A 13,269-nucleotide genomic window follows, 5' to 3' on the forward strand; every position below is an offset into this window, starting at 1 on the left:
CCCAGGCATTCGTGCAAAACACGACACCAGTGTTTCTGTTTGCCTCCTGTTATTCTCAATGGAGAGTTGGGCTCAGTCCGCTGGCAGTGTGCAGTGGTTCCCTGCTCCAGTGTCTCCGATTCTACAGTGTGCTGCCCACAGGATCTGTGGCAAATGTTATTCCGGCTGCAGCCCAAACCTTCTCAATATTTTTTGCGCTCTTATTAAGATTACTGAAACTGAAGTAAAATTAATCAACTTGAAATGCCCAACCTGACGAAAGAGTCACACTCGCTGGCCAGACCATTTAACCTTGGTTTGCAACCATCTCCTCAAACACTTTCACCATGACAGCAATGCTCCCTTGGATGTTTACAAAGTGTCAAAAGATTTGATTTTGCAGCTTGTGATGGTGATTTGATTAATAATACATTCACCTAGGATAAACCCTGAAGTCTAACAGTACACCCCGCTGGATTCCCACCTCCAGGGCTGGGGACTGGAATGAAGTCAACTTTCTCAGACGTTCAATCCCGCGTCTGGTCTCTGAATGAGCTTCACTTGCTCATAGCCCGGGGGAGAGAGCAGAGTAGCACGGAGACCCGAGGCAGGCACAAGTGCACCGCCTGTCAGCCAGTCCAGACCCAGTGTGAGGCCGGCTGGGAATGGGATCCAACATTTAAAGCAGCCCGACCTCCTGGTTGTTGCAGGAGAACATGGAACCAAGAAGGTTGGGCTAATACATTAAAAAATCAAGCTAAAAGTGCAACATCCCATCTTTCCGCCATGTATCCGAAATAGGCAACTCATTGCGGCATGGGGGTCATACAAGGAATTTGATCTCAAGTGACCCGGATTGAAATATTTACAGAGCTGACAGAAACATAAGATCCTGAATGGGAGTAGTTTGATTCCGGATAACATTTGGGACAATACTTTCTTCCTTTTCGCAAAATGGAAAGCGTCAGTGCAAAGTGGGTTTGATTTGATGCCAGATTTGATCCCACTGAAGGTGAGTTGAGGCTGCTGAAAAAGTGAACATTTGATGAAAGATACTTCACCGTTTGGTTTTTAGGAGCTAAACGGATTATCTCCGCATAGCTTCAGATTTCATGTTATCATTCAATAGTCGTCTCTTCAGGAACCAAACTCCCCCCGCCCTCCCAGCAACCGATTACAATCGGTGTGCATGCCATTCACTGAAAGCTCCAACGCCTCTCGTGGTTTGCGAGAGGCGACAGGAAGGCTGGTGCCCCGTTGCACGGGAGAGGGCACGTTTGGCCACAGATGGCATTCACTGCGCTGGCAGCATGCAGTGGGAGCTGACGCCTTATTCCAATGTGGAGCACCGTCTGTTGATATCAGTGGGACTCACTCTGTGCAGCAACACAGATACTAGCAGCACTGCTCGGACATGATCTGCAAGGAATTATTTGTGAACGGAAACCTCCAGTGAATGCAGCAGCAAACATCACAACAAATGCCCCCCACCCCCCTTAGTAACGAGTAGTTGGCGGCTGACTTTGATAGGTCTTTAATGTAGTCAATTAATTGGGATAAATATTGTAAATTCAACATTTCAATTTAAACCAGTGCCCCCGATTTGACTGGATAGGTCACATTGTTGCATTGTGCTCAATGACAGCCCCCTAATATATTGGCGATTTACAACACAGGAGATAACTTGAAACAAAAACACACGGTTATAGATCGGCCCCTCCGAGATCCCAGGCTTTTGTGTTTTTTACCTGACTTGCCCACGCCTGCTTTCCCGAAGACGGCCAGCTTCACCTCGGCACTCTTCGCCATGGTCCAGCGACAGGAGAATTCGGGCTCGATATTCGGTCGGCGAAAATACACCCAGAGAAAATAAACCTCTTCGATCCAAAGTCAAACTTCACCATTTCATTTTGGCTGAAGACCGGCCCTCTGTGTGTAGGTGTGTGTGGAGGGAGGGAGGGAGAACAACAGGTCAAAGTTACTTTCATGTACAATCACATCAACATCAAAATAAATCTAACAAGAATTTGAAACAATTGATCGAATTCACCAGGCGCTTGAGCGCACTGTCAATGCCTGGTGACGGTACCTGCCGCTAAGTGTGGCATGTCAAGGAAGCTATGGGAGTGTAATGTATCCACCTCTCACTGCGGATGTCCCTGTGACTAACGGTATCACTGGCAGGTAGCAAGCAGTGGCTTTCGACCTTCGCCTGGCTTGTATCAAAAGCGGTTGCAATTTCCAAACCTGCCCCCGTCCAATGTAACGGGGTGGGCGGGGGTCATGAGAGATAATGGGGAGGGAGGGTGCCTGCTGTATTGTGCATCCACCAAATTCTGTACAAAATGCAGTTGTTTGTGAAGGGGAGACTCACTGCGGGATCTGGGTCCCAGTGATGCAGCGCTCAAGTCAGTTTCCGCGGGCAGTGTAATGAACTTTCCGCCTCTACCTTTAAGTGATCGCCCTTCCTGAGACTGCATGAGGCACATTCGCAGACACACACACACATACACACACCGGCTGCTGCTCCCATCGGCTTAAATTCCTTCGCCCCCCGCGCGTCTGATCCGCTGCAAACACTCCAGTTCGGGACAGGGACTGTGCGGAGTAAAGTGCTGCACAGAGTAAAATGGGCTGTCCCTCTTGGGTTGCAAGCGGAGAGGGGGGCAGCTGGGCAGCTGCCAGATTATTCCGCCATTCAGCAGAGGAAGGTAGGTCTGGCGGCCGGGGTGGGATGTGCCATTGACAGAGCGCGGCGCCTCCTGCAGGAGATCGGCCGCAACACGCGGACTGGAGCTCCGGGAAACGCGCACGGGATTGGTATTTCTACCTGTACTGTCAGTGACAACCAAATACAGCTGGGCTTGGGAGGGTGGAGGAACACACACAACATTCCGCCAGATCATAATAGCAACGAATGAAAAAAAAGGCAAGCCAAGTTTTATTTTTTACAAAACGTATTGTGTTTATAAATCTGGATTCAATTGTGAGTTTTTCAGTACTAGTTGAAATTTTCAATCAATCGCCATTTATTTTTCTCTAAATTACTGGTAGTGGCAGGTGATTCATATTGCAGCCTTGCAAAAGGGGTCGCACTCTCGCTTCTGAGCCAGAAAGTTCAAAATTCTCATCCTTACTTTCAAATGCCTCCATGGCCTCGGTCGTCCCTGTCTCTGTAATCTCCTCCAGCCTCACAACCACCACCCCCCCACCCCGACTCCCCCAGAGGTGTCTGCCCTCCTCTAATTCTGCCCTCTTGAGCATCCCTGATTATAATCGCTCAATCATTAGTGGCCGTGCCTTCTGTTGCCTAGGCCCTAAGGTCTGGAACTCCCTGCCTAAACCTCTCTGCCTCTCTACCTCTCTTTCCTCCTTCAAGACGCTCCTTAAAACCTACCTCTGTGACCAACCTGTGCTAATTTATTCAGCGTGTCAAATTTTTATCTCATAATACTCCTGTGATGGGCCTTGAGATGTTTCACTACGTTAAAGGTGCTATATAAATACAAGTTATTGTTGGTTGCGTGTTGAAGTCCCACTCCGAAGACCTGAGCGCGTAATGTAGACTGGCACTTCAGTGCAGTACTAAGGAACTGCTAGAGGTGCCGCCTTTCAGATGAGCCGTCAAAGCGACATCTGCCCTCTTGGGTGGACGTAAAGGATCCCATGGCTTTATTTCGAAGAGGAGCAGAGGTGTTCTTCTTAGCCAAAATAAGTACCTCAACTAACATCACTAAGCAGATTCTCAGGTCATTATCTTTTGCTGTTTCTGGGAGCTTGCTGTGTACAAATTGTGCACAAATTGGCTGCCGTGTTTCGATCGGGACCAGGCTTAATTATTAATGACAAATAATAGGTCTTACTTCAAGATCTTTGTGCTTTGATTAAAAAAATATTTCAGATTGTATATACAAAGTCAAAGAAAGAATGGTAAATTCATGGATTATCTCCAATGAAGTGGAATGTTTAATATTTCTGCATTATATTATTTGGATTCTGTAGTGTTGCTAAACCACTATAGGGGTGCGTCCTTGAATCCTGTGTACTCAGCAAGAAGTCTCAGGGAGTGCTGGTGAGAGCGTAGTCTATATCCCACGCACACTGCTTTCAAGTGCAGCTCCCCGCTGGGAGTGTTGAATTAGCCCTTACATCACTGCTGCTGTTTTAGTGCTCGACTCAGTAATAGTACTGTTGCCACTGAATCAGAAGATTGGGAGTCCAAGTCACCCTCCGGACACTTGAGCACATAGGATGACATTTCAGTGCACCACTGAGGGAGATCGACATTGCTGGAGACACTGTCTTTCAGGTGAGATGTTAAACCGAGACTCTGAATGCACTATTTGAAGAGAAAGGCAGTTGTATTCCTCAACCAATGCCAATAAAACAGAATTATTGGTTCTTTATCTCATTGCTGTCTGTGGAACCTTGCTATTCACAAATTGGCTGCTGTTTTTCCCTGTGATAAAATGCAACATCCTCACCGACACCTGGGAGTCCCTGGCCAAAGACCACCCTAAGTGGAGGAAGTGCATCCGGGAGGGCGCTGAGTAACTTGAGTCTCATCGCCGAGAGTATGCAGAAATCAAGCGCAGGCAGCAGAACGAGCGTGCGGCAAAACTGTCCCACCCACCCTTTCCCTCAAAGACTATCTGTCCCACCTGTGACAGGGACTGTGGTTCTCGTATTGGACTATTCAGCCACTTAAGGACTCATATTAAGAATGGAAGCAAGTCTTCCTCAATTCCGAGGGACTGCCTATGAGTGAACTGTGTTTCCCTACATAACAAAAGTGACTGCACTGGAAAGGTATTTCATTAACCTTGCAGTACTTTGGGACAACCTGATGATTCAAAAGACTTTGTATAAATGCAAGTTAATTTATTCTTTGTTTCTTTCATTCCATTCTTCAGCAGATCACCACAGGTTACCTTAGATTCCTTATTTTGCTGGAAACACACGTTGTTGACAGTGACAATGACTGTTTGAAGCCCAAACACATAAAATAGAAAATAAGCTAAATAAATACTATCATTATAGAGACACAGGAATGTACAGGATTGACCAAGGTCATTTCACTTTAACTGGCCAACCCCAGAGAACCATAGATTGCTCATAACCTTTTTAATGTGTCAACTGTGGCTCACTGGGTAGCACACTTGCCTCTGGGTCAGAAAGTTGCAGGTTCAAGTCCCACTCCAGGAGCTTGAGCACATAAATCTAGGTTGATGCTCCAGTGCAGTGCTGAGGGAGTGCTTCACTGTTGGAGGTGCCGTCTTTCGGATGATGTTAAACTGAGACCCCGTCTGCCCTCTCAGGTGGACGTAAAAGGTCCCATGGCACTATTTTGAAGAAGAGCAGGGGAGTTATCCCCGGTGTCCTGGCCAATATTTATCCCTCACTCATCATAACAAAAACAGATTATCTGGTCATTATCATATTACTGTTTGTGGGAGCTTGCTGTGCGCAAATTGGCTGCCACGTTTCCCACATTACTACAGTGACTACACTCCAAAAGTATTTCATTGGCTGTAAAGCGCTTTGAGACATTCGATGGTCGTGAAAGGCGCTATATAAATGCAAGTCTTTCTTAACATATTCATCTTTTACTATCAGGTAAGCAACGGCACAATTTATTGTTTTATTTGTATTCTGAACCTTGTTTTCCACTCCTGTTTTATGGCAGCAGCAGCAGTGAGGGGCACTTAAACTGGCATTAACTGGGAATTGGCTGAAACAGCTCGATTTTCTTCATTTTTTACACTATTCCCTGTTGCCTGTCTGATTACAAAAAAAGGAGATGGAAATTCTAACGATGCATTTGTTCAAAAATCTGCTGTTGTCAGCTAGGGTCTGTTAATATCTGATTAATGAGCTTTTAGGGAAAAAGCAGCACTTTTCCACTGGCAGAGATTGCACCATGTGGCAATTAGCTCACCCACTCAGCTATAGTTAATTCAATGACAGAGCAAATAAATGTTTTCGCAGAATATCAGTTCAGCATGGATTTTGCCGCAACTGCTATATTAACGGGTTCAGTGTTACCCCTGGAGAGTAAACATCAACCCACCAAATACCCCCGGAGAGTAAGCACCAACTCACCAAATACCCCTGGCGAATAAACATCAGCCCTTCCAAATACCCCTGGAGAGTAAGCATCAACCCACCAAATACCCCTGGAGAATAAACATCAGCCCTTCCAAATACCCCTGGAGAGTAAGCATCAACCCACCAAATACCCCTGGAGAATAAACATGAGCCCCTCCAAATATCCCTGGAAAGTAAATATCGGCCCTTTCAAATATTGGGCCTTCCCCCCCCACTTGCCTCATTTGAAACCATTCCTTACACTACCTCTGGCTTACTTCCATGGAGTACCTGAGGAGCAACATTAACAAGGCAGATGAGAACACAGACACTGCCCCCTCCCTGTAATTTCTATGTTGTGGTTAGGGAAGGAGCAGCCAACAGTGGTCCCAGTGGGGCAGTGAGATGGAGGTGGTGGTCCCCATTGCATAATAGTTCCGCTGCTATAAGAACATAAGAACATAAGAATTAGGAACAGGAGTAGGCCATCTAGCCCCTCGAGCCTGCTCCGCCATTCAACAAGATCATGGCTGATCTGGCCGTGGACTCAGCTCCACTTAACTGCCCGCTCCCCGTAATCCTTAATTCCCTTATTGGTTAAAAATCTATTTATCTGTGACTTGAATACATTCAATGAGCTAGCCTCAACTGCTTCCTTGGGCAGAGAATTCCACAGATTCACAACCCTCTGGGAGAAGAAATTCCTTCACAACTCGGTTTTAAATTGGCTCCCCCGTATTTTGAGGCTGTGCCCCCTAGTACTAGTCTCCCTGACCAGTGGAAACAACCTCTCTGCCTCTATCTTGTCTATCCCTTTCATTATTTTAAATGTTTCTATAAGATCACCCCTCATCCTTCTGAACTCCAACGAGTAAAGACCCAGTCTACTCAATCTATCATCATAAGGTAACCCCCTCATCTCCAGAATCAGCCTAGTGAATCATCTCTGTACCCCCTCCAAGGCTAGTATATCCTTCCTTAAGTAAGGTGACCAAAACTGCACTCGGTACTCCAGGTGCGGCCTCACCAATACCCTATACAGTTGCAGCAGGACCTCCCTTCCTTTGAACTCCATCCCTCTCGCAATGAAGGCCAACATTCCATTCGCCTTCCTGATCATCTGCCACACCTGCAAACTAACTTTTTGGGATTCATGCACAAGGACCCCGAGGTCCCTCTGCACTGCAGCATGTTGTAATTTCTCCCCATTCAAATAATATTCCCTTTTACTGTTTTTTTTCCCAAGGTGGATGACCTCACACTTTCCGACATTGTATTCCACCTGCCAAACCTTAGCCCATTCGCTTAACCTATCTAAATCTCTTTGCAGCTTCTCTGTGTCCTCTACACAACCCGCTTTCCCACTAATCTTTGTGTCATCTGCAAATTTTGTTACACTACACTCTGACCCCTCTTCCAGGTCATCTATGTATATTGTAAACAGTTGTGGTCCCAGCACCGATCCCTGTGGCACACCATTAACCACCGATTTCCAACCCGAAAAGGACCCATTTATCCCGACTCTCTGCTTTCTGTTCACCAGCCAATTCTCTATCCATGCTAATACATTTCCTCTGACTCCGCGTACCTTTTTCTTCTGCAGTAACCTTTTGTGTGGCACCTTATCGAATGCCTTTTGGAAATCTAAATACACCTCATCCATCGGTACACCTCTATCCAACATGCTCGTTATATCCTCAAAGAATTCCAGTAAATTAGTTAAACATGATTTCCCCTTCATGAATCCATGTTGCGTCTGCTTGATTGCACTATTCCTATCTAGATGTCCCGCTATTTCTTCCTTAATGATAGTTTCAAGCATTTTCCCCACTACAGATGTTAAACTAACTGGCCTATAGTTACCTGCCTTTTGTCTGCCCCCTTTTTTAAACAGAGGCGTTACATTAGCTGCTTTCCAATCCGCTGGTACCTCCCCAGAGTCCAGAGAATTTTGGTAGATTATAACGAATGCATCTGCTATAACTTCCGCCATCTCTTTTAATACCCTGAGATGCATTTCATCAGGACCAGGGGACTTGTCTACCTTGAGTCCCATTAGCCTGTCCAGCACTACCCCCCTAGTGATAGTGATTGTCTCAAGGTCCTTCCTTCCCACATTCCTGTGACCAGCAATTTTTGGCATGGTTTTTGTGTCTTCCACTGTGAAGACCGAAGCAAAATAATTATTTAAGGTCTCAGCCATTTCCACATTTCCCATTATTAAATCCCCCTTCTCATCTTCTAAAGGACCAACATTTACTTTAGTCACTCTTATCCTATATGATTTTAGGTGACATAGCAAAGTGAAATCCGCCTCCAAAACTCAGATGTTTATTACAAATCGTGAATCTCTAAAAATCTGCAAATGGCTATGATAATTAATCTGTCTACACAAATTCTCTACCTTACAGTTGTCCTCTCTCCAAAGATAGATCAACTTCAATATTATTTAATGAATTTCAATGAAATTAAAACATGGACGATGAGTTGGAGAGAGTTCCGCAGCAATCGTACACATCCTGAACTTGCACATGATTGATTTCATCAGGCACAGGTTTCCCAGCAGACCAAGTGACCAGAAATTGAAGAGAAGCCCCAGACCGTGTGTAGCAGCAAATACATGAGCTAACGTTGAAAGTGCTTCAGCAGTCTTATCGTCAGTGACCCATAGAATCATTCAGCTTATAGCACTGAAACTTTGTTATTTCATATTTCTAATGTTATAGCAAAAAAATATTAGTTCCTATTGTCTTTAAAACCTGGTCAGTGTTTAGTATCCAGCATTTCAAAGCAAGATTGGTCGGGTAGTGGATTAATGTAAGTAGAACATATTGTTAATCCTTGGGATATGAAGTTCTGCAATGTCAAATTACAGAAAAACTACAGCTTCCAGATCACAAGAAACAAGGCTTTTGTGAACTTCTGGTTAACCAGCAAGGGAGAAAATGATTCTATAAATTTGTAACAGCATCAAACAGACACTGTCGGAGAGAGAAATAGTTAACTGATACCAGAAGTGTGCAACGATATGTAACTGACTGCACAGCCTAGAAAAATGTAATTATTTATATCCATCGCCCTAACTAATCCCCATCGTAAATTTAATGTCTTTTAAAGTCGTCTGTACACATGCTACCATCTTCACCTTGGTAACAGTTTCACATTTCACAAAAGGACTTTACAGAGTACAGTAAGACAATGAGTAGAACCAGGATTGAGAGATAAGAGTTTTCAATCTGAAAATTCAATTAATAACACTCATCCTTCCAAAGTGAAAGATCTACCTCCCTTATCTGATTAGTTATATGCATTCTGAATGTGATATTGTCTATTCTACCTTAATTATTCCCATCTGAATCTGTATTGCAGGAAAAAAAACATATCAACTGGTTGTATTTAGATAATAAAGCAAGCATTTCTGCCCCTCAAACGAGACATGAATATCTTCCCATCTGGTCTATGTGGACTGAGGAACTCTGGTAAAAAGTTCAGTTCTAGAATGTTGTGCTGCCACCGAAGTTGAACTAGGAGACATTTTGGGGAACTTACTCTCCACCCCCCATTTGGAAAAATTTCTGAGGGACAGGAGAAATCATCATTTAGAAAGACGTGGATTATTCAAGGACAGTCAGCATGGATTTGTTAAGAAAAGGTTATGTTTGAACTAACTTGATTGAAGTTGAATGAGGAGGTAACAAGAAGGGTCGATGAGGGTAGTACATTTTATGTAGTCTATATGGATTTTAGCAAGGCTTTTGATAAGGTTCCACATGGTAGACTGGTCACAAAAGTAAAAGCCCATGGGATCCAAGGCAAAGCAGCAAGTTGGATCCAAAATTGGCTCAGAGGCAGGATGCAAAGGGTAATGGTCGATGGGTGTTTTTGTGACTAGAAGGCTGTTTCCAGTGGGGTTCTGCGGGGCTCAGTACTAGGTCTCTTGCTTTTTGTGGTATATATCAATGATTTAGACTTGAATGTAGGGGATATGATTCAGAAGTTTGCAGATGATACAAAAGTTGGCCGTGTGGTTGATAATGAAGAAGAAAGCTGTAGCCTGCAGGAAGATATCAATGGACTGGTCAAGTGGGCAGAACAATGGCAAATGGAATTCAATCCGGAGAAATGTGAGGTAATGCATTTGGGGAGGACTAACAAGGCAAGGGAATACACAATAAATGGCAGGACACTGAGAAGTGTAGATGAACAGAGGGACCTTGGCGTGAGTGTCCACAGATCCTTGAAGATAGCAGGACAGATAGATAAGGTGGTTAAGAAGGCATACGGGATATTTGCCTTTATTAGTTGAGGCGTAGAATATAAGAGCAGGGAGGTTATGCTTGAACTGTATAAAACACTAGTGAGGCCACTGCTAGAGTACTGCAGCAGTTCTAGTCACCACATTACAGGAAAGATGTAATTGCACTAGAGAGGGTACAGAGGAGATTTACAAGAATGTTGTCTGGACTGGAGAATTTTAACTATGAGGAAAGATTGGATAGGCTGGGGTTGTTTTCTTTGGAATAGAGGAAGCTGAGGGGAGACCTAATTGAGGTGTACAAAATGATGAGGGGCCTAGGTAGAGTGGATAGGAAGGACCTATTCCCCTTAGCAGCGGGGTCAATAACCAAGTGGCATAGATTTAAAATAATTGGTGAGGGGATTTCACCCAGAGAGTGGTGGGAATCTGGAACTCACTACCTGAAAGGGTGTTAGAGGCAGAAACCCTCATAGAATTTTAAAAGTACTTGGATATGCACTTGAAATGTTGTAACCTACAGAGCTATGGACCAAGAGCTGGAAAGTGAGATTAGGCTAGATAGCTCTTTGTCGGCCGGCACAGACATGATGGGCCGAATGGCCTCCTTTTGTGCTGTCAATTTCTATGATTCTATCATTCTATCATTCTACCCCATTGAAACTTACTCTCCATCCCATTGAAACTTTCCCCCAATTGATTCAAACTTACTCCCCCTTTGAAACCTAGCCCCATCCCATTGAAACTTCCCCCACCCGATTCAAACTTACCCCCCCCACCATTGAAACTTATCCCTCACCCCATTGAAACTTCCCCCCACCCCATTGAAACTTACCCCCACCCCATTCCTGGCCTTCTGCTCTGACTTCACATAATCCATCTGCGTGCAAGCACAGAGGTGCATCCAATACTGCTCCTGAATTAGTCCCCAGGATCAACCACAAGACAAGGCCCACTCACTTATTATAATGTTGCATCATGTATACTGTACACTGTTAATGTAACGGTGTAATATATGACAATGTAACAACGCAACAATTGCAATACAAAAACAACCCAGAGGGGATGTGTATATTCTAATTATTACATAGATTCAATACATATCATTTAAAAAAATAGCTTCATAAGTTGTTAATCTGAAATCTTTATGCATTATACTCTGGCCAAGTATTACACTTCATAAACTATCTTTTGTTCACAAAGATAGGAATGATTTATTTGGAAGAGCAACAATACCTCATAAAATTCCAGTGGTCTATCGGAAGACATCTTTACCAATATGCACAGAGTGGTTTTGAACTGACAAGGTCGATAAAATTAATTTTACTGTTCTCCATAGAACAAACATGAAAGAAAGGCATCAGATCTGATAATGTAACAGTGCTTTAAGAGGTATGATGAAATTGAACAGCTAGACTGTTAGAAGCCAAGAGGCAGAGCAGCCTTGGTTATATGTTGCTCTCTGTTTTTCCTAATCATTTTCACACTGTCTTATTCTCTGCTACACTGTATTTCTTTCAACCAGACCCTTCCCCGGTTCAGATACTCTTTATCTATCCTTAACTCTCAGGGATCGAAATTCGGTACTGCCGTTTTTGAGGCGGTATCACTGCTTGAGTGCTGATTTTACTACTAGGCAATGGGTGCAGGCTCAAACTGCCAAATTCAGTTTTTACGCCCAAAGATGAGAGAGTAGCGCTAAAAAGTGGCCTCCTGAGCTCAGGAGCTCAGGAGCTATTGAATTTTGCATCGGGAGGCTACCGCCATGCTAGCTGGAAAACAGGAAGAAAAGGGAAGAAAGAAAAAAACCCTCAAACTTCTCTGACCCACACACACTTCCCCACTGTTACAACTAATGAAAAAATGAAGAAATAAAGAAAGAAAAAATCTTACCTTGCTCTCTGGGCGATTCCGCCCGAGTTCTGCTGTTTAACCTCCACTTTTTTCAGGCTGTGTGGCCGCCTGCTGGTACGGCAGCCATACAAAGCAAATGACAGAGGCATCAAAGAGGCGTTGTACACTGGATGACGTCACCACACGGGTGGCATTAGCCGGCGCAGCGTTAGCTCTTGCTGCCTCTGCCAAAGAGTCGACTCAATTTCAGCCAGGACGTGGACGGCGCTTAGCGTCGGAGGTCGGCCTTTGCTGCCCGTTAGCCGCCTCCCGCATGGTAACGGTGGTGGTATAAACTGAATTTTGATCCCCAAGTCTTATTCAGTATTTTTTTTTTTTAACTTATTTCTATACAAAAACAAATGCCCCTTACCTCCCATGCCCCTGCATTTAATTTCACCCAAATGAAGACCAAGGAATTAATCCATCCCTCACTGGCCGCGCATTCCAAGACCAAATGCAAAAGCACGGCCAATAGTAACCAAACATCTACTGTTACAAAAACTCTCCAAACTCCCCAAGCAGCAGAAATTTCTTCATCAACACAAACCTCAACAAGACATTAAGTCCCCACACTCGCTGCGGTACATGTCTGGATCGGAGGCATATCTCCCAACATGATGAAAATGAAACCATTACAAGCTCTTACGGTAAGACGGTGATTCACACGTTATTCTCACATAGAGGGCTGCCTCCCCTCAACTCGACAACAATTCTTACATCTCCAAGCAAAACATTGACTATATATAGGGCAGATGGACAATTTAATTCACTTTGACCATACCTTGAAACGATTACACTTTCATCATTGATTACATTTTTGATCCATACACGGGACAGCCAGATTTAAAACACTGATCCCTTTCAAGCGTATAAGCCTCGAAAGCTCAGAATAAACCTGTGCTGTAAATCCATATTTGACACTTTACATACAACCAAATCCTCCTCGCTAAAGGTTAGCAATTCTCTATATTAAATTGACTTTAATCTGTATCAAAAATATTGGTCCATGGCCAGCGAACACAATCATAAAGCTGTCACATTAGGGAGCAACA

At 44.2% G+C, this 13,269-nt stretch overlaps 1 protein-coding gene across 1 annotated transcript in view; it reads right to left on the reverse strand.

The window, feature by feature from the left end:
* rerg (RAS-like, estrogen-regulated, growth inhibitor) overlaps window positions 1-2,572 on the reverse strand; it is a 64,931-nt gene extending 62,359 nt beyond the window's left edge. The window contains exons 1-2 of the mRNA XM_070896665.1: window positions 2,495-2,572; window positions 1,728-1,908 (exon numbers count right to left, since the gene is read on the reverse strand). Of these exons, the coding sequence (XP_070752766.1) occupies window positions 1,728-1,788 (61 nt within the window). The 5' untranslated portion in view covers window positions 1,789-1,908; window positions 2,495-2,572. The remainder of the gene's footprint in view (window positions 1-1,727; window positions 1,909-2,494) is intronic.
* Window positions 2,573-13,269: the final 10,697 nt, after the last annotated feature.

This window comes from Pristiophorus japonicus, chromosome 13, assembly GCF_044704955.1.
Source record: "Pristiophorus japonicus isolate sPriJap1 chromosome 13, sPriJap1.hap1, whole genome shotgun sequence".
NCBI lineage: Eukaryota > Metazoa > Chordata > Chondrichthyes > Pristiophoridae > Pristiophorus > Pristiophorus japonicus.